The following is a 24,028-nucleotide window of genomic DNA, read 5'->3' on the forward strand; positions in this document are numbered from 1 at the left end:
TCTTGCTGTTATATATGTATATATATATATATACTTGTGATATAGTTTTGTTGTTGTTTCTGCATTGGTATGCCCAAGGACAGACACTGAAGGCTCTGTGGAGAAGCTGACATATAGTATCTGAATCTTTTATGATCACTTGTTTAAGTGTCAGTGAGAGCACAGTAGATACACAGCTGGGAGTGCACATTACGTCAGGTCTCACTGCAAAGCAATTTAGACATTTACACCAACACGTGTCAAAGCATCTTCATCTGACACTTCACTCTTTGCAAATGGCAGGACTAGCTGACTTTGCTCCCTTGATTCCAGCTTCCTTCAAATTTTCCAGAAAAGGTTATTGTTGGGAGTTAAAGAGGATATTTTAGAAATGTTTGCATGTAGTTGTCCATCTGAAGTAGGCTTCAGAATAGAACAAGCTAGAAGTTTCTTGGCAAAGCTCTTCATCAAGGCTGAGAGTATGCACAGAAATTGTCCTGGTGAATTTGAGTTAGTCCTTCTTTAGTGTACTTGTTTTGCTCAGAAGGAATGTTTTTATCACAAATGAATGAAAGAGGAAAGCTCTGCAGGGGCAGATGATTGAAATATGCCTGTCTTCACTTACAAAGTCAGCTATTTTCTGTTATTCCAGGATAAACTTACTTAAATGTTGGCCATAAACCTTGGCTGCATTTTAATATTGGCTGGGTTCTTGTGATCTTTCTCTACTGATGCTTAAAAAGGGCATTGACTCTTCCCTTTATTAGATTTCTGTCTGCAGTTATAAAATTAATCTCCCAGTCTCATGCTGCAATGATCTGTGCCAGTGGAAGAGAGATCAGTTTAATTTTTTGTGCCTCAAAACTTCTTCCAAAGTTACAAGGAGTTTAGAACATTACTTTTTAACAAAGCCTTTGTCTTTTTTTTTCTTTTTCTTTTTTTTTTTTTTTTCCCTGCATTTCTATTTTATCCATGTCATTTTGGTTCTTTTGTTTTATACTTCACATTTTTCCCCCACTCTTTTTTCTTCCCTTCAAGCCTAGTTTATAGTCTTTGACAGGATTCTTTCTATGCTATCTGCCAAAACATCTGTTTCTTTTCTGAATAAAAAGCTTCTGTCTCCAAAAAGTGTCACATGGGTCCTCAACAACTATAAACCTTCTTTTCTCTATATGACTTTGTCAATGATGGACCAGCACTGTGCAGCTTTGTACCCTTGTCTGCTTGTCTCATTTTTTATTATGCCCAATTCAGGTATTTTATTGGGGGGGGAAAAAAAAAAAAGTCTTTGAATTATTTGGATTTCAGTGTACACATTTCCTTTCAAACTATGCTATTAGTAGTCTGTACTTCTATTTTTAACCTTGCAATTATTTCCTGAATTTCTGATCAAAGCAGATATTTATTAGCTTAAAATTGACTCCAGTTACAAACACTGTGTTATTTGTGCTTTTCTGCTAAGACCAAGTTTGAATTAACATCCTTACAAAATATGCAACATAACTGGCCTTGATTATTCTTGGATTGATTTTTGTTGATGATACAATTTTTTTTTGTCAATGTGGCATTTAGAGTAGTTTTGGGATGTCTTGAGCAAGTTATGTCACTCAGTACTTCCATTTTGCCATTTATATTTTTTTAATGATAATAATATCTTTTATGTAGTAGACAGACTTGATCCTGTTGTGAAATAATTTGATGTCTTCAAAGAAAAGTGCTGTATCTGAGCATGATATTATTCATACATTATGCTCCCATGGTATTACAGACTTTATGTCACTAAGGTTTTTTCCAGCTGTGTTTTATAAATGGTCAACAGAAGAAATGAATTTAAATACTTCCTTCAAATACTGAAATAAATTTTTATTGCTTTTTGTTTTGCAAGGTAAAGAAACAAAGTAATTTTCATATGTGTTTGGTATAATTCCCTATTGATATGTTGTTGATATCTTTGTCTTTTGAGTATGTCAAGAAGAAAGACAAAGAGTATTTGCTGGTGAATGATTTTATGTTCCTCCTAACATCTAAACCTTTGTGTGCTAAATAATATAAGAGCAATGGATATATTTCTTCCCCCTGGAATAACTGTAGATATTTCACTCTTTCAATCCCCTGAAGTTTTCACTGATTTTTGCAGCAAATGAACAAATAATTTTTATTATTTTTATTATTTTTTTATATATCTCTCAGAAATTTACTATTTTATTTTTTATTTTTTATTCATTTATATATATATTGTTTTACAAATCTAACATTTCAATTGTGAGATCTATAGTAGTTACTTAGGGTTTTCTAACATCAAACTTGTATGGGGAGAAGGAATGCACGTTCTGTTCCATTGCTCCCCCTCTCTGTTAGACACAATGGGAGTTTGTCCAGGTGGCAGAGATTTGGTAAATACTGGGAAGCCACGTAAAGAGAATTGCTAAGGAAATGGAATCCAGCTTCTTCCCATGGCACAATTCCCCCTAGAACAGGTGGCCTGGCATGCTGGCCACAAGTTCCTGTTTACAGTCCATCCAGTACCTCAGTTCCCTTGTGCAGGGTGTTTGTTTGTGGAAGCTGGCAAGCTGCCTTCCTGGAGGAGCTGCTACAACAATGGGAGGGCTGGGAATTGTTCAGAAGTTCTAAGTCTTTTCATGGCTCTTTAAGTGTTTTGTTGGTTCTCTGATGGGCCTGACTGAGACTGATGTGTGATTTGCGTTTAAACTTTGAAAAATTCTAGTTGATTAAATATTTCCAATAAACCACAAACCACAAAATTTTCTTAGTCTACTTTTTGTTTTGGGGACATATATATTTCATATATGTCTCTTGCCAGGATTTCAGGGTAAAAACTACATTTTCTAATTTTCTTTTCTAGGCTTTGTCAAAATTATTAATGTTAAAGTTCATATTACATATGCAGCCACATCACAGTATTACCAAAACATCAGGAAAGGGAAAATATTCTCACTCCTGACAAAAATTACCTATTTCAGTAAGTTGATATTCAGTGGACTATTCAGTGAACACATGGAACAGATTAAAGCTTCAGTCATGTATGTGTAGTACCAGAATAACTCCACAGAAGTGTAGTTAGCTCATAGTATGAATTATTTTTATTTGCATACTGGCAAGCCATACTCTCTTGTCCCGTATGTATACACTGAGTGTCTGGTAGCCCATCTAACTGGGAAGTATTTTTTAAAGTGTTCCTCTGAGTGAGCAACTAGCATTTGCTGTAGTCCTTGCCCAACTCCAATTGGCCAGAACTTGTTTTAAGGGGAAATCGAGTCACCCTCTTTTAAGGGGAAATCAAGCCACCCCAGTGAAAACATACAATTACTGTAGTCTGTATTTGCCTTGGAAAGTAGGGCAAGTAGGCATCTTTTTTTTTTTTTTTTTTTTTTTTTTTTTTTTCCAGTGGATGACAGTGTAGGAAATGAGGGCTCTGTCAGTGCAGCACAAAAAATACAGTGCAAACCAGTTTAAGCTTTGCAAGAAGGCCTACCTGCTTTACTACTAAAATATCTGTTATTTGGGTGCTGAGTGCAAGGTAGGCCTGATTGCTTCTTTGCTTTACTTTCCTCAGTTAGCAGTTGTTAATCTGAAGTATAATTGAATGTAAATTTGAAAATAACCAAGAAAAAAGATTAGATTTGTTGATAAGAAATTTAGAATAAGCTAATCATATTCAGAATAAAACCTCAAAGAAATGCTCTTAATACTGTAGCTTGAAATTTGAGGAGGGGAAAACCTTTTGTTCACTTCTTTGCTGTATGATTCTTTCTTATAATGAAATTCAATGCAAAGTGAATCTCAGCTGGTTTAGAATTATATTACCATCTGGGGGAAGATTTTGATACAAGCCAAAACTAACAGATTTCCACCTGGCCCCTTAAGAATTCCAATTGCCAGGAACTGTGCACTTTGTTGTGAGCAGCCCGACTGTACAGATGCATGAGTCTGCAAGATCTTCTTGGCGGCAAGATCTTCTTGGCTGGAGCTACTTTTTGATTAACGTAGAATCACTAAGAGCCCAGCATACTTTCTTAATATTTCTAGTTAGACAGCTTCATCTATACTTCATCTGAAAAACTATGGCCAAAGCTGTAATTAGCATTGGCAAGTCTGAGCATATTCTTGATGATGTTTTTGGTTAAAAACAATGTTGGAGAGAGGGGGTCAAGCTGCATGCCTCAGGGGCTCTACAGTGTACTTCAGAGACCCTCAGTAGGGATTAGCAATCAAGTTACCGGTTCAAATCCAGCAAAGGTCAAGAGTGATTAACACTCTTTTGTTCTATTGGTTAGCGTGAAACAGATGTAAAATGAGGCTATGATCAAAATCCAATTCCTAGCAGATATTTTACATCATAAACACCAAACTCCTAATGATCCCTTGCTGGCAGTCTGATTAGAATGAGCAGTTAATTGAACAGGCACAGAGACTGATATGCATCCTTTACTGCTCTTCCCTGTAACAAAAATGCACTCATTTTTGAACTGAAGAACATGATGGAAAATTGCTTTTCCTGCCTGAATCCTTTATATTCAGTAGGCATATATGTAAATTTCTTATTCTCAGTGACATAAATGCTGTACAAAATTGTTTTAAGTGATTTTATTTAACTTAAAAATGAAGCTTTTGATAATTTTAAATATGTGTTTCCTCAGCTGGACTAATCAGGCATAGACCTACTAAAAAATCAGGTAAATGGTCAGCAGTGATGTTGGCAAAAGATCTGCTTCTGCATTACTCAAAGTACATGATAATACTTGAAAAGGCATGGGTAATTTTAGGCAAAAGTGTGTCATAGCTAAATCATTTGCATACACATGTGTTTTTTCAATCTAGGACCTTACAGTCACTGCCCTTCTCCTACCTCCTGGTAACCAAACTCATGCAGGGGCTAATAATGAAGAGATTCGATTTTTGATTTGGAGTTTAGGCTTCAGACATTTGGTTATATTTACTACCATGACACTACTGTAAATTACAAAACCTGATTTTCTTATACTATCCTGCAACTAGTGAGTGACTGAATGTCTTCCAAATCTGGAATGTCAACCAAATCTGGGTATACATTGTACTCCATAGGAGAAATTGTTCTAAAATTATTGGAAGATCTATTCTGTTAGTTTACCTAGTCTACTGTTGGATTATACTATTTTATAAACTTATTTTAGAAAGAATATCTATAAAATGAGGGCTTGAAAAAAATTCATTGAATGGATATAATCTTGTAACAAGTACAAATTGGACTCTCGCTGTCTTACATTCTCGTGTCCTAGTTACCTATACAGTAAAGTAAGGAAACCCTTTAAAAAGCAACTATCTTTATAAATTATATAAGATTATACTGGTTTTCAGTGAGTTTATGAGAATTATATCGTTAGACTTTGATTAAGGAAATTTTAAAAAGTAGAAAATGTTATTCATTAGGTAGTTTAGAAACTACCGAGAGGTGCTATTGACTGACAACTGCACAATGGAGAGAAAACTGAGTAATTCACACTTTCAAGGATAGATTATATATATGTATATATAATCACCTATATATATATCACCTATATATATAATCACCTTTACTGCAAATCTTGTCAAAGCAAGAAGTTATACATATCTCAAAACTAAGGAGAGATGTCCCTGCCTGTGGAGAATATTCAGACCTCTTAGTGCCCTATGAGTGGGTTTCAGTTCCTGTGATCATGTGAACTTACTTGAGTACCATAAAAATTCCCTCTGAGATGTCTGTTTTCGAGAGTTTGTATACTTTTAAAAACTGCTAGTGGCATTTTATGTTTCTATTGGTGACTGAAATAAACATTTTTGGGACATCTTGGATATGACATTCAAATAAAAGTGTAGAGATTTGTACAAACTCTTAAATTTGTAGTCGAATTATGACATCACCAGTATTTCTTCTTCTCTTTTTCTTACCTTTGCAAATTCTATTTCAGTGATAAAGTTGTCTATGACAGGGACTGTGTATTTTTGCAGTTGCTAGTATGTCCTAACCCTGACGAAAGGGTGGACCATGAACACTGCAGTAATTGTAATCATATATAGCACTAACAGTGGATTTTGAAATGATGTCTATTTTGCAAATGTATTTAAAAGAAACATGAGCAAAGTTGTAGTTTACTCCCTGAAAAATAGAACTGCTAAGCATTTAAATTTAAATTAAATGCTTTTATGAGTTCATTGAATGTTATTTAGCAAGTATATTATAGCAAAAGTGTGTTACCTATTGCCTTAGAATGAGGATTTTATTGCTTTTTCATAGTTATGTTTTGTACTGGTATTTGGCAGGTAGCAAATGAAATTTACTTGTAAGGTTAAATTGTTCTGTGCTGTTGTTCAGACACACAGATATAGAGACTACAACAATGGAAGAAAGATATTTGCTCTTTTTTTTATGCAGGGGGGGGGGGGGGGGGGTGGGGGTGTAAGATGTAGGAATATGTTAATGTATTGTGGCCTTGACCTGCCTTTAAAGAAATATTTATTCTCTGAAAGTTGAAGAACTTAATTTCTATCTGAGCTACTCCATTGAAACCCAGTTCACACAAGAGATATTACAAATAGAATTGGCCCAAACAATTTAGTGTGTTCAAGGCTGTGACACCCAGAACAATCTGAGGTCAAAGCAGAATGAACCCCAAGATAAAGGATCTCTCCAACTTTATATGAGAAGTTCCTGCTTCTCTGTCCATCTCTAAAACCTCTGCATTTCATGATACATACATATTTGGGATCAATAATGTCTGTTTTTTCCTGAACCCTGAGTCTGTTATATCTTAGTGTTTGCAGTACGAGAAGGGAGCTTACAAGCAGGAGGGAGACTGACTTTTTACATGGTTTAATACTATTAGTGATAAGAATGGGGAATGGCATTAAACTAGAAGGGGGGAGAAATAGGTTACATGTTAGGGAATAATTCTTTACTCAGAGTGTGGTGAGGTACTAGCACAGGCTGCCCTGAAAAGTTGTGGATGCCCCATCCCCATCCTTGTCATTCAAGACAAGGTTGAATGGGGCCCTGGGCAGTCTGGTATGGGGGGTGGCAACACTGTTCACAGTAGGGGATTGAAACTAGATGATCTTTAAGGTCACTTCCAAAATAAGACATTGTATGATTCTATATACATACATGCTGTTTATTAAATACTAAAACCAACACATGTAAGGATTCCAGCCTTATTTTCTGGACTCCATTGTTTTCTCTAATTCTCAAATCCTTCTGAAAACTACACATGTTGGAAATTCACTGTTTTCTAAATCAATTCTGATAGACCAGTTGAATTTTTTATATAACTTCAAAGCCCTTGTGATACAAGGTCAGAATGATAAATTTTATACTTTTCTTCTTTATGTAGGAAATGTAATATAGTGCCATCACTACTTTATTACTCTGAAATCATTCTGTTAACTATTCAACTTAAAATATTTCAACCATCAGCATTTGGAGAAAGTTCATAGGTTTTGGGCAGTCCATAATAATTTGCCTTAAAAGGCTACATTTCTTCTAGTCACCCTGCCTGGAAATGTAGTTATGGATCAAGACACTGGAGTTAGTTGAAGTGAGCTGAGGAGATGCTAGTCTGAGAATGCACTCAATTGCCTCTCATGTAACTAATGCTTTAGGGCACCTGTAGTTCTATTTGGAAGCTAAGTTTATATTTTCTGCTAACTGGAATAGTTTGGTCCTTTTCTGTAGACTGTGAAAGTGTCTCTGAAGGGTTTATGAAACTTGGACTCAAGTTTTGATTAAAAAAAAGTTTCTCTGGTCTTTGAAGGTGCTAGGCAGAGATCAGCAAGTATAAAATAATCCCAGAGATATCAGCCTAGTAGACCTTGAACTATCTGTATTCAACTTCATTAGGTACACCTTAATGTGAATTTAAAACAATGTATCAACTACTCCATGTTACAGGAGAGGACTTGTGGTCTTCCAAAGGCATACTCATAGCAATGCTCATTATCTTAGAGATCGATGTGCTGTTAATGTATTTTTTTCTTATGTATTTCATTTTTGGTATGAAAAACTTAGCAAATAACCTCCTTCAGCTTATGTGTCAATGCTCAAAAGACTCATAACTCATCTCAGTTTAAATTAATGACCTTAATGATGGTATTAGAAATTGGACCAAGGCTCTCATGAGCTAGATATTTGCATATGGAATTTGATTAATTCTGTTGGCTATTAATTTTCACTTCTAATTAGGTATGATGCCATTGTAGGAAGAAAATACAAGGCAACTATTAGGCATAGAAAATGTTGATTTTTCAATTTGGTGTTCTATTTTATTTTGATTATGCTTGTTTCCTTCACAGCATCTGCTTTGATCAACTCAGAAATACACCACAGACCTAGTCTGCAGAAGTTCAGGAATTATACTACAGAGGAATATTTAACTGAATGAATATATGTATATATGTAGTTTACAAATGGTAGGAAAATTTGTATATAGTATGCTCTTAATGTGTTTGTAACTTTATTTTTCTTAATGGAATAATAGACATTGCATGATATCTGTGTTCAGAGTTGCAGAAATGCCAACAATGTATAAAAAATGTAGTATTTTTCTGAGGCTGCTTAATCTTTCTGCATCCCAGCTAGTCAAACGTGCACTGGTGGTTGAGTTCAGATTTATATCAAAGGCAAATTCTGCCGTTTCCATATGCTTTCAACATCTCTACCATCTGGGAGCACTGCAACAGTTTTGCTCATTGACTTCCAGGAAAGGAGGGACCGTCATGTATAGTGCTTACCTGGGAAAACAAATGCCATCACTCCCAACATCTCTCCCTTCATCCTTCTTTAACACAGATTTTATTACAGAGCATGACATCATATAGTATGGAATCTCCCTTTGGTTAGTTGGCTTGAGCTGTCCTGGATATGCCACCTCCCAGCTCCTTGTGCTGCTCCTCACTGTCAGGGCTTCATGAGAAGTAGAAGAGTATTTTGCCCTGTGTAAACACTGCTCTGGTGTATTGTGGCAAATATTTTCACCTCCTATCCCCTCCTCTGCTTCCTTTCCCCCCAACACACACACACACACCAAAACAGAGAATCATATGAGCGAGCCTCTACAAAGAAAATTACCTCAGCCAAAACTGTGACACCACTATATAGTACTGGGATATCTTCCATTTCACCAGTGTGGAGCACACTACAGGTTTTTACACCCTCTTCAAAAGATACGTGTAGCCATACAAGAACAGACATTTTCTTTAGTGTGTTATCTGTAAAGAAAAATACAGCGCAAATTTTGATTAAAATGTTGCTCTGTGGCCTTTCAAATAAAATCTAATTTTATTTAATATTACTTTATACATGTATGCAGAAAATGGCAAACCAGTATTAATAAAAGAAGGCTTATAGGAATGTGGAAAGAGAGAAATATATCCTTGACAACATTTATTTACCTACCTAGACTTTCATTTCAAAGTTAGCAGCAGTGTGCAATACTGGTATAACACAAGGGTCATAAAACCCTGTTAGACATTTTTAACCCACTTTAATTTATTCCATGGAAGTTTAATCCCCTGCTGAACAGAGCTGGTTGAATTTTCAAAAGCTGTAATCCGCTGAAGTAAAAAATCCTTAATGACAACACAGGCAGCAAGCTTCAACAGTTTAGTCGAATTCTTTCTAAAAATGTAAAACGTAGGGCAAGAGTTAATAGGATATTTCATACAGATATATTTCAATCATTTTCCAAATCTTTATAAGTTCACTTGCATCTCCACCATTAGAAATATTTGGAGCGAGTTCCTGCACTTCTATGGCAAAAAGCAGAAAGCTGTAAAATTGTAATGAGAAGAATTTCACACTATATTGTAACTCAGTTGGTCCTTCAGTTCACAGGCTGTTATTTGCACTACTGTAATGTTTTCTAAATAGATAGAGAAATGATATTGAACAGCATCAATTCTACCTTAATTATATTACTAGTTAAGAAGATGAAAACAAACTACATAATGCCACACTATATTCATTCTTCTGCTTCTCTAGGAGTTTTATAATTAATTTCAGTGGTGGTCAGGACTGACCAATACATTGAGCAGAGTTAGTTCATAAATTTTAAAGTATTTCAGAACCACAGTCACAAACTGTTTTTATACAGTCTGTTTTCTACCACCTTTGAAGCTGCCCAGTTCTTGAAGCACCTGTAAATGAGGCAGCACTTCCTTTTCTTGACCTGTAAGCTCCTCTACTGCCATGCTTTTTTTCATGGCTCTGTTTGGCATAAGCATCCAGATACCGAACTACACTGGAGAAATACAGGTGCTATGCTAGATTTTGTTGTGGTCTTTTGGACAAGAATTTAGGTGGCAGCATGCTGATGTTCTCAAGCTCTTTTATTAATTTTTAATTAATTTGACAATGAAAATCCCTTCCTTTTTTTTTTTTTCCTCTTTTTATTTTCTTCCCCCCAGGAAATGCATTTTGAAGAAAAAAAATGAGATCCCTTCTCTGAGAGACAACAGTGATAGTAGTTTCTTTTTTCCCTCTGCTTTTTAGGTAAAGCAAGAATGCTTCCTAGAACTGATATCTCATGGCTTCCTGGCATGGATCTGTGATTTTGATTCCTGGTTCAAAGTCCCCAGCTTTCTCCAGGCACTTAGAGGAGTCTGGTTGATTAACTTCAAGTCAGTTTTCCACTCTGGTAGTTTGTGAAAGGAAGAAGAAAGTCATTACAAAGAATTTACAAGGAGCTGTACTGCCACAGCTGAGAAGACAACACTCTTGCAGGGCAAAGCAGAGAAAATTGAGAAAGAAGGAATGTGTTAGACCAATGCTGCTAGAAGAAATATCCGCATAATCACAGTCTGTCTGACTGATTTTGAGTGTCTATATGTCTCTTCAGAAGGCTAAATACTCTTTGAAAGCCCAAGTATTAAGCATTTATTCTAATCACTAGTTAACAGAACAGGCTTAAGGGGGGTTACTTTTCAGACTGTAAATACCTGTGAAAATGATTTGTATGATCAAAGATCAAATCAAACCCCAAAGATAACAGAATAGTACAAAACTATACTATCACCAAAAGAAAAGCACTCTGTAGGAAATTTCCTAGATCTAGAAGTATGTGCTACACTGGAAAGTATTCAAGTGGAATAATGGAAGTGTTCAAGCCCAGGGTAGGTAGGAGGTAGATGATAGTGGGAGGCATCCCTGCCCATGGCAATGGATGTTGGATCCAGGTGATCCCTTTTAAGCCAAACAATTATGTCATACTGTGGCTCTATAATTCTAAGACTACACAACTTGTTGTAAAAATAACACAGAACTAGCTTCATCACACTTACACTGTAGGAAACAGTAGACTTGGATGTGATTATAGTCTTGTATAAAAGGTTTTGGTAGAGCAATCTTGTCCCGTTTCTAGCCTGCAATATTTCTGCTCTCTCCAAAGTGTTCTCTCAATGGCAAATTCGTAAGTGAAACAACAAAACCTAAATACTTATTCTTTGCTGGTCAAAGTGAAAAATGTTTTCTAAGTTTGAAATACAGATACGGAGGAGGGAACAGATGCCATTCAGAGGGACCTTGACAGGCTGGAAAGCTGGGCTCGGGTGAACCTAATGAGGTTCAACACGGCAAAGTGCAAGGTTTTGCACTTGGGCCGGAAGAACCCCAGGCACCTGCACAGGCTGGGAGGAGTTGTCCTTGAGAGCAGCTCGGCTGAAAAAGACCTAGGGGTCCTGATAGATGAGAAACTTAACATGAGCCAGCAGTGCGCTCTGGCAGCCCGGAAAGCAAATGGGATCCTGGGCTCCATCAGGAGAGGGGTGGTCAGCAGGGATAGGGAGGTGATCGTCCCTCTCTACTCTGCTCTTGTGAGGCCCCATCTGGAGTACTGTATCCAGGTGTGGAGCCCTCAGTACAAAAAAGATATGGAGATTTTGGAAAGGGTCCAGAGGAGGGCCACAAAGATGATCAGGGGGCTGGAGCACCTCCCCTATGAGGACAGGCTGAGGGAGTTGGGTTTGTTCAGCCTGGAGAAGAGAAGGTTGCGGGGTGACCTCATTGCAGCCTTTCAGTACCTGAAGGGAACTTACTCCCAGGAGGGAAGTAAACTCTTCGAAAGGGCTGATAATAGCAGGACTAGGGGAAATGGTTTTAAGTTGAAGGAGGGAAGATTTAGGTTGGATGTTAGGGGTAAGTTCTTTACTAGAAGGGTGGTTAGGTCCTGGAACAGGCTGCCCAGTGAGGTTGTGGATGCCCCGTCCTTGGAGGTGTTCAAGACCAGGTTGGACGGGGCCCTGGGCAACCTGATCTAGTAAAGGCGTATGTTTGGTGGCCCTGCTAGGCAGGGGGGTTGGAACTACATGATCCTTGAGGTCCCTTCCAACCCGGGTAATTCTGTGATTCTGTGATTCTGTGATTCTGTGATTTCTGTTTATGTGAGCTAGAATCTTCGGAGATTTTCTGCTTTTTACCTCTTTCTCGTATACCAATTTATAGCAGCCACAATTCCTTAACAGAGTTTAACTCCTCCTGTTATAATTGTATAACCATCAAATTAAATTCTCATTTTCTTTGTGTATGGTCAAATACCTGTATAATATTAGCTCTGACTAGAAATTGTTCATTGGATAAAATATATCCATGCCACTACTGACTTTTTCCAATGTGTAGACAGGTACAGGAATAAAATTTCCTTAAAGCAGTGTAGTTAGCTATATCTAAAATTTCTTCCATGTAACAGGATGTAACAGGATAAAAGAGGGTTAAAGTGGGTAACATAGACCCAACTGATTTTTTTCTGAGTTCTGTTCTGCCTTGACAACAGTCTACCTTGCAGTTACTTCCACCAGTACTGTTTTATCATCTGGGATATTTGACAGAGGAAAGAAAATTCTAAGTTCTTGTGCATGGAGAGCATGCAAACAGTGCTGCCAAATTGTTACAGAGCAATGCCAACAAAAATGATTTCAGTTTTGATTACTTGTTTACCTGAAGAGAGAGATTTTCCACCTTGAGTATTAGATTGTTTACATTTTCATTTGCCCTCAAGTAGTCATATATTCAGAGGAACAAATACATAATTTCTAAGCCAATACCATAATTATAGGTAATGAGCAATAATAAAGTGAGAAATCAAGATGCATTGTGTATCTCTTTGAACCACTCTTTAAATCTCAAATTTATTAATCTTAATATTAATATTACTATGGTTGATATTGCCCTGGGATGAGAATAGAGCATAAATTACCATTTGAGACCCTGACAACTTCCTGACAGAACTTTCCAACTTTGTTTTATTTGTTTTAAATGCTCAGATTTGATCTGACTAAGCATTCAGTGTTCTGTTTCTTGAAAGAGGACTCCAAGGTTTTTGAGACAAATCCCACCTATCCTTTAGGAAGTCCTAATTAAACAACAGATAGTCACTAAAACACATCTATTGAAGCTAAACATCATGAAAACTTTTTCATCCTCAGAAAGAAGGATACAGAATGAAAAGAAAATTCTGCTTTAGTGGAGCAAAAACTGCATTACAGGTCAATTCCTATGTCTTTTATTAATTGTGCTTTGACTTATTATACCCAGGGAAACCGCTGTCTATGTTTCTGCCTAGAAACATAGGAAGAAATGAAATAGCTGTTTGTCATTATTCATTGAAAAAGTTACCAGGCAGTCTGCTCCCTGTACCTTTTTGTTATCAGTAAGCTTTACTAGGTAGTGGAAATTCGTATTTTCCATTAAAGATACAAGACTAGAAGCAAAGGTCAATTTGTTATACTTACTGAGCTGCTTTTCCAGTAACATTTGTCGTAATGGCTAAGCTTTCCTAAATCTTTTTTCTCCTTACTATTTTTCTATACGGACACTACTGACATCATAATTATTCACTTCTAGCTAAGCAGTCACAGGAAATTCATCTCCTCAGCCCTTTTGGAACATTGATGTATTGTACTGTACTTGGCAAAACTTTTCAATGTTTCTTGTACACTAACTATACTGTGTTTCCTCTGTTAGAATAAAGCTTAAAGCCACCAGCGAAGACTGGCTAACATAGGAAGCTCTGTATATATACATACAGTAAAAAACGAGCCTGGACCCTGATCACTTCAGCCAACAGAAGCTGAAATGCATCTTATTTTTGTAGAGTGAAGCAGACATAAATCTGATTCTGTCATTTCTATAAATTTTTATAATGTAACTATAGAGAAAAATGCTCATTCTCACCCCAATCCTATGTACGCTTGAACAGTCCCAGTGAATTCCTGCTGGAAACCATTTCTGAAAAAAAAGAAAAGATAAATAATGAAGAACAATACATTTTTCAGTCTTCTATTGGCTGTGGTTATGGATTTTATGTTGAATTAATTGGTAAGGGGCTGTATGCATGTTTCTGGATTATACACACATAAAGTCAAAGAAGAAGGAAAAAAAACAGGATGAAATTTTGACTGCTCTCTGGTTTAACTGTCAATTAGTCATTTAAAATTGGCTCTTTTTTTAGGTTTTGCTAAAATGAGTCTGCATTTCAGTAAGCTGGTTTTCACAATGCTAAGTGCAAAATCACATACATTTTATGATATTTCCTGTATTATTTCAGGCTTATGATTGAAGAGAAGAGAGGCAGAAGGAAATTGTGGATTAGTTCATGTGAAAATAACTGCTGCACTTGCAGAAATTCTATTACACAGCAGTGCTCTGTATTATTGGGTGTGCAAGTCTCTGAGGATACATTTAGCTACTTTCCATAGTATATAGTGCACTAACAGTATATGAAAGAGCACTTGTCTGGAAAATATTAGTGAAGAACTATGAATTCTAGAGCACTTTTTATTGACAGCTGGGGGCTGTTTCACTAGTACTCACACAAGCACTTGACTAGGGAGGGCAGGTTCAGGCATAGTCATGAATGTAGTCAGTTACCCACAATGAAAATTGCAGAGGTCTCACAGCTAACTGCATGACCAGAAGCTTTTCAAATGCTACTAGATCAATGACAGTAACAATCAATTGTATTTATTAAGACAAATATGAAGCTGTTGAGCATACATGGGATCTGAATTATCCATTTCCATGAGATATACTGTCTTTCAAAAATGTACTTGCGTTGGATCAGTCAGCAATTATAAAAAATACTTCCCTTCTTTTCTGTTCAGTTTTAGTTGGAAAAAAAAAATCAGATGTTATTTTTAAATGGTTTTTATTCCTTTACATCTTGTTTCATGGAACTTGCAACATAATCCTATGAATTTTCAGTCATTGAAGGCAGAAAGGAAAACAAAACAAAAGCAAGCTCCGAGGAAAGAAAAAATATAGTGGTGATAATCTGTGTCCCACCTACAGATTGTAGGTAGACTAGCTCTCTTAGCTAATTGTTTAGATTCATAATAGGTTGACAGATTCATGCTGGACAGGCACATTTTTCCTTTTAGCCACATATCTCCCCTTATTTTGCTCGCCTTCTCCATATGCCACTGCAAAATTATATTCTGAGTCTCATTCTCTCTCCCTGTGACATGTTCACTGCTGCTTCATTAACCAGTGCACCATCAGTGCATTTCATTACAGCTTCTCTCCTGGCTCGCTGTGATGATGCTAAGATGCAGCTAGAAAGTGGCTATCAAAATGCTAGGCTGTGTTTATCCTTCTTTCAGTTCAAAAGAGGAAAAAGTCATCCCTTTGGCAAGGTCTTAAATAAAACCCATATTTTAGCTATTGCTGCTACTGACTCCTCTCACTGGAACTGCACTAGGAAGATGTAGTGTGGGATGTGACAGAACAGTTTACCCATTTGTTTACTGTAAAGTCTGTGAACATACCTTCTATCTAAGGATACTAAGACTACTTAGTCTGATTTTATGTATGATTATTTCCTTCAACTGACCTTGAAAGAGTAATTAAGCTAATGAAAGCATGTTCAATTCCATGATTCTTAGGAAATGAAAAGGTCAAACTGTGAGAGATATTGTCCCTGACATATACCTTCAGTTATACTAGTAGAGAGGGATCATGGTATAAATACTTCCCAATTTTCGATATGTTTCTTTAGTTGTGAATATACTCAATTTGATTTAAGTGAAGAGAAAGATGAAGCTGACAATACAGAAGCACAATGTAATGCAGTGCCAAAACACAGAGGTATAAACCAGGCATTTTGAGAATGTGTTATGTAGTCATGAAAAGGGAAATAAGACACTCAATGTCTTCTTCATGTCAGTTCAAATGCTAAAAAAATGTGGTAGTGCACCTGGTGTAAGTTTTTAAAGAAATGAGTCTAAGGGCCAAGTGTGGATGCCTCCTGTCCTTTTCCTGTCCCCTGATAATTCCAGCCCTCCCTGCTCTCCATCACTGCTGTGAATTACGCAGCTGTGATGCTGCATCTGTTCTCAGTTTTCCACACAATTAAGGCAAAGAGAAAATAAATAAATAAGAAAAAATGGCTCTGACACTGTGAAAACCTCTCTCTGAAATTTAGCAACACGATCCACAGTTTTCTCTCTCTCTCTCTCTCTCTTTTTTTTTTTTTTTTAATTTAAATGTGCTGTGTATGATATTTAAAAATTATTGCTTTCCAATAATTGCCCCTAATTTTTCTTGAAATTGACCAAATGACTCTTTGTCTTGCCCCAACCACTGGTTCATGGAGAAATGTCTGAATAAACAGGAGGTGGAAGGGAGAAATACATATCAAACTTCATACATACAAGGCAAATCAGTAGCTGTTCTAGAAAGGGAGTGATTCCTCTTGCATTAATTGGGGTATAACTCACAGTAGGTTTATTGCTGTTGAAGAAACTCATTAAAACTTACATTATTCTATTGTTTATTCTGTACTTGTTACTGAAGGTCTTAGTCAAGACCGCAGACCAATGTATCTTTACAAAAAGAGTAGGGATATTAGGTTGCTGTCATCAGATTTCTAGTGACCTGGACTTTGAGCATAGTCAGACTGACACCATCAAGACAACAGCCTAACAGTGAACTCAAGGGGCAGTAAGGATAAATGAGTGTGCCTCAGATGGGGGAAAACACAGCTACTGCAAGGAGAGAACATTAAAACTAAAGTTCTTCACTCTGAGAGGAGAAATGGTCAGTGAAAGCAGGATGACGCAGCTGTGTACTTTAGTTTTTGTACACTTGATTCCTTTCTCATCAATTACAGGCATCATGAAAGAAGTCACTTGTATGCTGAATAATTAAATGAATGGTCAGAATTAATTCTGAAGGCAAAAGATTGACATAAGAGAATTAAATAACAACTGCTTGGAAAGAAGAGGAAAGTAGACATTTATGTTTTGTTCTACTTGAATATGGAGAATGTAGTTATTTCTCCCCAAAAAAATCTTTCTTATGATTTTGAAATCTGCTCATTTGCCCAGGTGGAAATGGTGGTTTTTGTATTATATGTCTTAATGTATCCTTTCTTTCTTCTCTTCATTCTTTTCCAGGTTACCTGTGCAAATTTAACAAATGGAGGTAAATCAGAACTTCTAAAATCAGGAAGCTCCAAATCCACACTAAAGCATATATGGACAGAAAGTAGCAAAGACTTGTCCATCAGCCGACTGCTATCACAGACTTTTCGTGGAAAGGAAAATGATACAGATTTGGACCTGCGATATGATGCCCCAGAAACTTATACTGAGCAAGATCTCTGGGACTGGCTGAGGAACTCCACAGACCTACAAGAGCCCCGGCCCAGGGCAAAGAGACGGCCCATTGTCAAGACTGGGAAATTTAAGAAAATGTTTGGCTGGGGTGATTTTCATTCCAACATCAAGACTGTGAAGCTAAATCTGTTAATAACAGGGAAAATCGTTGACCATGGCAATGGGACGTTTAGCGTTTACTTCAGGCATAACTCCACTGGTCAAGGGAATGTATCTGTGAGCCTAGTGCCCCCTACAAAAATAGTGGAATTTGACTTGGCACAACAGACAGTGATTGATGCCAAAGATTCCAAGTCCTTTAACTGTCGAATCGAGTATGAAAAGGTTGACAAGGCCACCAAGAACACACTCTGCAACTATGACCCTTCAAAAACCTGTTATCAGGAGCAGACCCAGAGCCATGTGTCATGGCTCTGCTCCAAGCCCTTTAAAGTAATCTGTATTTACATTTCCTTTTATAGTACAGATTATAAACTAGTACAGAAGGTGTGTCCTGATTACAACTACCACAGTGACACACCCTACTTCCCCTCAGGGTGAGAATGAACACGTGTCTGAGACTGAAGCCTGGGGAATAAAAGAATTCGTGTGACAGGGCTGTAACCTCGAGGAAGAAAGCCACATCTATTGCCTGGAATGTGTCTACCTGCTTCTGCTGATGTCATATGGCTGCAAATATGTTAGTGGAAAACAATGTAACGTAATTTTTGCCCAGTCAGCACCATGTTTCAATCTAGTTGTAAATCACTATGGATTTGAAATAAAACCATACACACACATAGAGACACACACTCTTCTCAGCTCATATCTATTGAGATTCCTGTTAAGAGAGATTTTCATTGTCTGATAACTAAGGTTTTGGGATAAACTATCATCAAGCAAAATGGATTAGCTAGACAGAGAACAGTTTCTAACACAGACTGTTGTGGAAATCTCTTTGAAAATCCTTTGAGTATATACCAATAATCCCCACTCATGCATTCTACTGCTTGGAGTAGCTGTACCGGTAAATAATACTGTAGGAGTAAATACTTGTTAAAATGGGAAAAATGTGTGTGTAAAGTTCTGTATCCCTTGCTATATGAACACAGCAAAGCAAAGTGACTTTTTTTCCAGCATATAGTAGGCACATTCAAGGTGGTGTTAGGTGGCTCTTTTTCCATGGAACGAGCCTGTTACCAGTAAAGATGGGCAAACATTTGGAATTTACATGTGGGCAGACATTCTGGTTTTATGTTTCTCTGACTCTTTAAGCTCTGATTCTTTAAACCTGGTTGAGTTTAGTCGAGCAAAGCTATTTTAAAACCCTCCAAATGATCTTTAGGAAGGAAAATGCCTCATGGAGGACATGTAAGTTATAAGTGGCTGTCTTATCTTTATTACAAAATATTGTAACAAATTCAATATCCTAGTCTTGATTTGTATGAATGGTTTGTATTGTACATAATTTAACCAGTGTTATTTGAGCTGCTTATTAATATTAACTTGTAATTGTCTCTCTGCTTGTTATTGGTTAAAAGCAATTGAGGAATTGAAGAATCCATTTTATCAATGTAGCTGTAAACTCATTAAAAGACAGAACTATGTACAAAGCATTTATTCAGCTTAAGTATTGTTGAAAGCTATACATATACAACATTGCAGTCTGTCTGTACTTAGATATTTTATTTCCAGACAAAAAAATATGAGCTGTACATAAAAATAAAAGAAATCTTAAAGTTGAGTTTCAATATGTACTGTGTAGATGGTAGTTTAAATGGTTCGGAAAAGTGGGTAACGTTCCAAATCTGACATGGTTATCAATCTTGCCTCTTTGCATATGTACATATATATATACATATATATATTTATAAATTTGTGTGTGGGCATGTTTGTGTGTGCATAAGTACATGTGTGTGCATAAGAGTATGTGTAAATACATGTAGGCACATATGGAGAATATATAAAAACTTCTCAGGCCCTATTCTTAGCAAGGAGATGTCATTACTGAGAAGGGTGCTGATAACTTCAGTGGAAGACCCCACTCAGATGAATTACAACAGTTAGGATTTGTTTGAAATTATCATCAGTGTTTAGAAGTGGGTAAACATGATGCCACTCTGTGTTTGCAGGCCAGCTATTGCCTTAATTCTAGCCTCGTCTGAGGCACTGATTTCTCTTTATGGAATGAAGAAATCCCTGTATATGGGTTGGGGAATTTTCTTCATATGAATGAAAAACTCATAGTTTTATATATTTTTGTGTGTATACTGGCATGCTTTACCCCCACTAGCCAGTCAACATATGACTATAGAAAAGCCATGCTTAAAACAAGGCTACCTAAAGAAGAACTAAGTGCTTCTTCTCTTATGTTTCAGAATAATCCTTCCTAGCAAAGCTTTCTTCCCACTCCCACTCTTACTCCAGGTTCTGTGCTCTTCTGTCAAAGCTATGAATACAGAGATGGGTCATCTTCCAAATGCGCACAACGTCATGAGCAGCTTCTACAAAGTCCCAGTAGATAATCAACTAATGTTTCAAGAAGTGAGAAGTTTGAAACAACATTCAGTTGTGGACATCTCTTGCTGAAACATGCAAAACATAAATGAGAATGAAGCAAAGTGAATAAATAATATGTTTGACAAGTAAACATTTTGGTAATAATGTACAAATAGGAGAGGAGACTTCCATACTATTAATGCTTTGGTTCCTTCAAACTGATATGCCTTTGGGAATTATTTCTCCATTATATGTGACTTTCAAAAGACAACCCTGTGGTCCTGGACCATGTGTAGGTTTAGAAAAAGAAAATGTCCAAGACATATGGTCCAGATTCTGATTACATGCAGGAGTACATTGGGCTACAGTACATGTGTTTTTTCTTTGACAAAAACTGTGATTGCACTAGATTTCCTCATTTGTGCTGTATGGAAAGTAACTGTTGTGAATATATACCACAAAATAATACATGGAATAATGCAGGAGTAAAATCTTGGCTCCATTCAAGTCAGTGAGAATTCTGCTATCTGGTTTGAGAGGGTTCAAATTTACATTTAATAGTATACAGACATCCAGTTTTAAATACGATTAGCAACCTGTATTATGATTGAACCTTACATTTGTGGTTTCTTGTTTATATTTCTGAAGAGTGAATGTGAATGACTACTACTGGAACGACCTTGTTATGTTTTTTTTGTTTTTTGTTTTTATTCCATTCATAAATATATGAACTATTTACATTCTATCAAGTGTATAAATTATATACATATAGATATACTGCATATATATATATATATATATATTTCAAGTAACTCCAAGACACAAAAGAATTATTTTTCAAGCAATGGATTTGATTCTTCTGATTGTGGTAGTTCGTTATGTGGTTATCTGCCTCTCTCACAGCCAGTCAAAATGTTTTTTAGTCTGAAGCCTCAAAAGAACTTGCTACTACTGATAATCTTTCTTGAGACTGAACTTGGAAGAGTTCTTTTGGTGATCCGATTGTGAAACAGTGATCTAAAATCAAATCATATAATGTGTTACTTATCTGCTAGTACTACACTGCACTTCATTCAGTCTCTCTGGAAATATTTTTGGAATATATTCTGGAAATATTCCAGAAATAAATCTGGAAAATATTTTGTGTTTTTTAATCTTTTTCAAGAATGCTTTTGTCTCTGCCAGGTGAAAAAGAAATTCAGTGAGCATGAGTATTTCTAATTCAGTTAAACAATGTATGTATGAATATCTGGGTTTTGTATGTGAACAATGACTTAATGGAGTGCTACTCTAGGCAAATCTTGCCTTACTTCAGGTCATCAGTTCTAGACATTATAAAGATGCATAGCTCTAAATGTATATTTTCAGGATTAAAAAGTTCAAGTTATTGATTTTTACAAAATGAAGATAGTTGCTATGTTCCTGCTTTCTTTTTTCTTTCATTTTTTTCTGTTTTTTTTTTTTTTTTTAATTCTATAAAGTATTCACAAATGTGGCTATTTTTGTAAAACAAATTATTGCAAAAAAGAAAAAAAAGAAAGAAAAAAAAAGGAAAAAGGATCATACACTTGAGCAAGGAGAAATATATTAATATATTTAACTTGCCTTGGGTGGATCAGCATTAGAGCTAATTTATCATCTTCTGTGCTTTTAAGACAAGAAATCCACAAACAGGAAGTTTTACACTGCATTTGTCTCGGATCAAAGTTCTATACAGTGATGAAAACTAGAAAGATTTTAACTTATTATTTATATCAAAGTACAGAACAGAAAATTTACTTGCTTCTTTGCTTGTGAAATGACTCATAGCATGTTATCCTTTTCTCCCCATTTTCCCAGGCTTGAATGGATAGTAAACAAACAATTCTGTTCATTTTTATTTTTTTTTAAATTTGTATTTTAATATTTCCCTTGCTAAAAAATATAATGCCAGAAAATGTTGAAATTCACTGTATCTATTTACAGTGAACCAAGAAAAGTTATAACTCCACCTATAGGAGCTGAATGGAGTTTTGGGGTGTTTTGATGAATGTTGGCCTAGACAATACTGCTCTAAGGTGTTTAGTTGGAGTACAGTGTTACTGTGATTAAATCACCTCATTCTCTGACTCTTATGCTGTAATCTGGCATTCTACAGGAATATCACAAACAACTATGAGCATTGTGTGTTTTGAGAATGTAGATTAAAACAGGGATTGCATCATCTGCTCCCTTTTCTTCTTTGAAGTTCCAGTTTACCAATGCATGCAGCATAGGGAACAAACAAGAAGAATTGGGGATCTGCGTGTAGCTACAGGGCCATGATCTCACTCTGGGACAGCTTTCATACCTGGAATGCTGTCATGGATGGTTACATATTCTTTAGGAAAGGCAGAACAGTAAGGCGAGATGGTGGAAATGATCTTTATGTCTATGTCAGAGCACAACTGGAAAGTATTGAACTCTGCCTAGGGATCAATGATAAACTAGTGGAGAACTTATGGGTGTGAAGTGAGAGGCAGGCTAATCTGAGTGACACAGTTGTGGGTGTTTATTGCAGGCTGCCTTATTGGGAGGAAGAACCTGATGAGACCTTCTACAGACAGCTAAAAGTAGCTTCATGCTCACGCTTGCTGCTTCTCATGGGGGACTTCAACCACTCTGATATTTGCTGGCAAAGTATAACTGCCAGGCACACGCTGTCCAGGATGTTTCTTCAGTGCATGGAAGATGATTTTCTGATGCAGGTTGTGGAGGAGCCAAGGAGGAGAAGTATGCTGCTGGACCTTGTTCTAACAGTAAAGGAAGGACTTGTTGGGAATGACACAGTCATGAGCAGCCTAGATACAGCAACCATGAGATAGTGGAGTTCAGGATCTTACATGGAAGAAACAAGTCAATAAGTACAATTGCAATCCTTGACTTTAGGAAAAGCAACAGTGACTTATTCAAGGACTTACTTGAAGGTATCGCATGGGTTAGAGGATTGGAAAGTAAGGAGGCCCAACAGAATTTTTTGACCACTGTTTCCAAGCTCAAGATCCGTACATCCCTAGGAGTAAGAATCAGGCAAATTAGGAAGGAGACTGATATGGATAAGCAAGGATCTCATGGAAGAAGTCAAATGGAAGACGAAAGTCTAAAGAATGTGAAGAAGAGGCCTGGCCACTTAGGAAGAATATAGGGGCATTGTCAGGGCATGCAGAGATGCAACAAGGAAGGTTAATATCCACTTGGAATTAAATCTGGTGAAGGAGGTCAATGTTAACAAGATTTATTTAAGAATGTCAATAGCAAAAGGAAGACTACTGAAAATGTGGGCCCACTGCTGAATAAAGTGTGTGCTCTGGTAACAGAGGGCACAGAGAATGCACTGTATTACTGAATGCCTTCCGTGCTTCAGCCCTTGCTATTTAGTCTGCCCCTTGGGAATCTCAAATCCTGAAGATAAGAGAGTGTGGAGAAAGGATGACTTCCCCTTGTTTCAGGAGAATCTGGTTAGAGATCACCTAGGTAAATCTGGCTCACATAAATCCATGGACTCCAGTGAGATGCATCCTCATGTGCTGAGGAAGCTGGCAGAACTGATTGCTAAACTGCTTTCTATCATCTTTGAAAGGTTGTGGAGAATGAGAGAAGTGCCTAAGGATCAGAGGAAAGGCAACAACAACCCTGGGGTGCATTAAAATGAATGTGGTCAGCAGGTTGAGGGAGGATGTTCTTTCCATGTATGCTGCCCTGGTGAGGAGATATCTGGAGTACTGTGCCCAATTCTCAGCTCCCCAGTTCAAGAAAGATGGGGAACTTCTGGAGAGAGCCCAATGGAGGGCAACAAAGATGAACAGGAGCCTGGAATATCTCCCTCATTTGAAATGACAGGAGGCTTAGGATTGTTTAGCCTTGAGAAGTCTGAGCAGGGGGGCTTTTAGCAATGCTGTCCAGGATTCAAGTAGAT

At 36.9% G+C, this 24,028-nt stretch overlaps 1 protein-coding gene across 4 annotated transcripts in view; it reads left to right on the forward strand.

Moving 5' to 3' along the window:
• The window catches only part of NXPH1 (neurexophilin 1), a 134,587-nt gene extending 115,127 nt beyond the window's left edge, over window positions 1-19,460 (forward strand). For 3 of the 4 annotated variants that reach the window (XM_015853662.2, XM_015853661.2, XM_032443160.1), the window contains exon 3: window positions 17,395-19,460. In XM_015853662.2, coding sequence (XP_015709148.1) covers window positions 17,395-18,156 — 762 coding nt within the window. In that variant the 3' untranslated portion in view covers window positions 18,157-19,460. The remainder of the gene's footprint in view (window positions 1-17,394) is intronic. The other variant, XM_015853663.2, reaches the window with a different exon arrangement.
• Window positions 19,461-24,028: the final 4,568 nt, after the last annotated feature.

The sequence above is a fragment of the Coturnix japonica genome, chromosome 2 (genome assembly GCF_001577835.2).
Source record: "Coturnix japonica isolate 7356 chromosome 2, Coturnix japonica 2.1, whole genome shotgun sequence".
NCBI lineage: Eukaryota > Metazoa > Chordata > Aves > Galliformes > Phasianidae > Coturnix > Coturnix japonica.